This window comes from Fonticula alba (genome assembly GCF_000388065.1).
Source record: "Fonticula alba strain ATCC 38817 unplaced genomic scaffold supercont2.4, whole genome shotgun sequence".
Classification (NCBI taxonomy): Eukaryota; order Rotosphaerida; family Fonticulaceae; genus Fonticula; species Fonticula alba.
This window is the reverse complement of record NW_009242974.1, coordinates 2,268,668-2,271,500: the sequence shown is the minus strand read 5'-3', so window position 1 is coordinate 2,271,500 and position 2,833 is coordinate 2,268,668. Positions and strand designations below refer to the sequence as shown.

Here is a 2,833-nt window from a genome sequence, read left to right as displayed (position 1 = left end):
AATTGCCACACGTGTTACATCGTGGGAATGATAGCATCCCAGAACAGCATTCCTCGGAGAGGAATGCGGGGTAGAACAACAGCCAGGTGGCCGCCGAGGCCGAGCGGCATAAACGCTCGACCGAGGACGGAGATACGCGGGTGGGCGGGCCCAGCCGCGGGGTTCTCAGTTCCAACCCCTGACCGAGCCCAAAGGTCAAAAAGGGGGACTCTCGTTGAGAGCCTCCTGAGAGCGAAAGCCTTAGCAGCTGTGTGTCGAAGAGTATACGGAAGTATAGCCGAAGCACCAGTTAGGCCGACGAACACCTGTTCTAAGGCTTCCTCTCGAACCCTTTTTAACATCCGAGTTCCTTTCTATTTTCGCTTGCCACTAACTCGTCTCAAGCCGAGTTACTGACTCATCTGGTAACAGACGACCGTGAACCGCTGGTTGGTATGTCCCTTCCTTCATGCCAAGAGGTTACTAACCAGGTGGCAGATCACACTGGTACCCTTCGTCAAGCCTCACTCACTTGACTTAGGCTTAACCCGTGTGAACCCTGCTACACCTCCATATGCCTCACGGGATCATGTCCAATGAGTCAGATCACTCGAGATCAGACCACGTCCTCTTCCTCTTCAGAGTCACGGGCGAGCGTCCGGATCGTGATCTTCCCCTCGGCCGCCGAGAGATCTTCCACACTCATCCTGGCCGGCGCTTCGGCTGGAAGGGGGGGGGAATCGGCAAGCGAGAGACGGCGCCCAATTACATACCGGCTCTCCTCCATTGCCCGTGTCTCGGCAGGCTCAGCGAAGCCCTGTTTCTCCGGGTCCAGGGTGCCCCCCCTGAGTGTTTGTGTGATTGCTCCACGGCCGATGATGCTGCGCGGGTGAGTGTCCCGTTTGAGAAAAGGGGCGCCGACGCAGGCGTCCGGGGGTGGCATGCGGGCGCGTCTGCGTGTTCCCTGCGCCTGCCGAGTCCCCAGGGTCCATGCTCCGGAGTGAGGAAGATGACATCTTCCGCGGCCAGCGGGGGGGGGGGGGGGCCGCCACCGGCTCTTCCCCGATCGTGGCCGGTCGCTTTTCACCCGGGGGAAGGGGGGGGGGGACAGTTCCGTTGGTCTCCTCGCTCCACTGGGCGGTGGGTCATCTTCGGCCCGGGGAATTACCGCTGGCTCACCCCCCCCCCCCCCCCCGCAAGTTCCTCTGCTCTCTCCCGGGGTGAAGGGAGCTTCCCCAAGGGCAGAGGGGCGCTGGGAAGCCGGCGCCTCTGTCACGAGAGCGATCGAGATTCACGGCCGTTCTGGGCGGGCGCCGGCGACTTTCGAGCACCCATCGCGCGCGAAACTGGACGACGCACGCCAAGCCCCTCCCTCTGCCCCTCCTCCTCGCTTCTGGCCCCCCGCTACCTCTTCTCTGCCTCCTGCTGGTTCTCCCTCGAGCAGCTGGGTGCCTTTCCTTCCGTCCCTTCCCCTCCGTCTCCGTCTCCGCCCCCTTCTCTCTCTCTCTCTCTCTCTCTCGCTCCCCCTGTTTCCCCGTCTCTCCTTTTGAGAGCCATGCTGGAAAAATGCTTCGGACTCTTCAGGGGCGGCTCGGAGGGCTACCACCGGCCGACTACCCGTAGCATCCGTCGCGAGCCGCTGATCTTCCGCTTGGCCACGCTCATCACCCTGATTGCCGGGATTAGCATCATGTTCTGGGGCGCCTTCAGTCCCCGGCGCGTCAATTCCGGTGCGCACGCCGACACCCCCACCTGCATGCGCATGCCGGGCCATGCCCCGCACTCACCGTCGTCCACAACCCCCTCCCCCCCCTCCGTTGTCCTCTCCTCTCTCCCCCCCTCCCCCCTTCCCCCCCCCCCCCCCCCCCCCCCCCCCCCCCCTGCCCCCTTGCCCCTGTGGTGCCCCAGATCTCGGCTTTATCAAGGTTCCTTCGCAGGGGCTTTCGCAATCCTGTTGGACTGCCGTCGCTCCCGACGGCCGATCGCGCATCCCGTACCCGCTGCCGGACACGCCGCTACGCGCGCCGCTCGGTGCGTTCCTCCCATGGCCCATGTGCTTGGCTCGATGTGGGGTCTGACTTGGCCGTTTGCCCGTCCTTCCCCGGCCCCTCGGTCCTGGGGAAAGTTTCGCCCGACATCGAGGACTTGTGCAAGGGGGGCATCCCCAAGAACAAGGATGCCCTGACCGGGGCCATCGTCCTGTCTCACCAAAATGCGTCGCTGGCCTGCTCGGCCGACCAGCAGCTGAAGAACATCCGAAGCTTCGCCCCGGCTGCCGTGGTTCTGGTCTACAACCACACCCTGCAATTGGCCGAGTATGGCACCCCGGATGGCCATCTCTGGCCCCCGGTGTCCTTCGTCGACAAGGGTGCGCCGCGCACCTCCACCCCTTTTCCCCCTTCCCCCTTCTGCCATCCATTTGCTCCCCTCCGGCTGTCGAAGACCAACCCCCCGTCCGTGCCCCAGACACCTATCGGCGCCTGGAGGGCTTGATCCGGCCCACACCGGACTACTTCAATGATCCCGGCAACGCGGATGACTCCACCATCCAGGCATTCAGCATTTCGGTCACCACGGCCCTGACCACCTCGCCGCGATTGGACCTCTCCTTCGTGCTGATGGTCATCCTGGTGTCGCTGTTGATCCTGATCTCATCGCGCTGGTCCACGCAGCTCAACTTCCCCAAGGTACGTGTGGCTCTCTTTGGGAGATTGGTTTTGATCTCTCTCCCTCTCTCTCTGTCTCTCTCCCCCCCCCCCCCCCCCCCCCCCCCCCCCCCCCCCCCCCCCCCCCCCCCCCCCCCCCCCCCCCCCCCCCCCCCCCCCCCCCCCCCCCCCCTCCGTTGCTCCATCTC

General features: G+C 64.5%; 1 protein-coding gene across 1 annotated transcript in view; it reads left to right on the top strand.

Annotated features, from left to right (window-relative positions):
* Positions 1–1,504: 1,504 nt before the first annotated feature.
* The window catches only part of H696_03040 (hypothetical protein), a 3,449-nt gene continuing 2,120 nt past the window's right edge, over positions 1,505–2,833 (top strand). The window contains exons 1-4 of the mRNA XM_009496927.1: positions 1,505–1,709; positions 1,888–2,010; positions 2,105–2,347; positions 2,446–2,666. Of these exons, the coding sequence (XP_009495202.1) occupies positions 1,535–1,709; positions 1,888–2,010; positions 2,105–2,347; positions 2,446–2,666 (762 nt within the window). The 5' untranslated portion in view covers positions 1,505–1,534. The remainder of the gene's footprint in view (positions 1,710–1,887; positions 2,011–2,104; positions 2,348–2,445; positions 2,667–2,833) is intronic.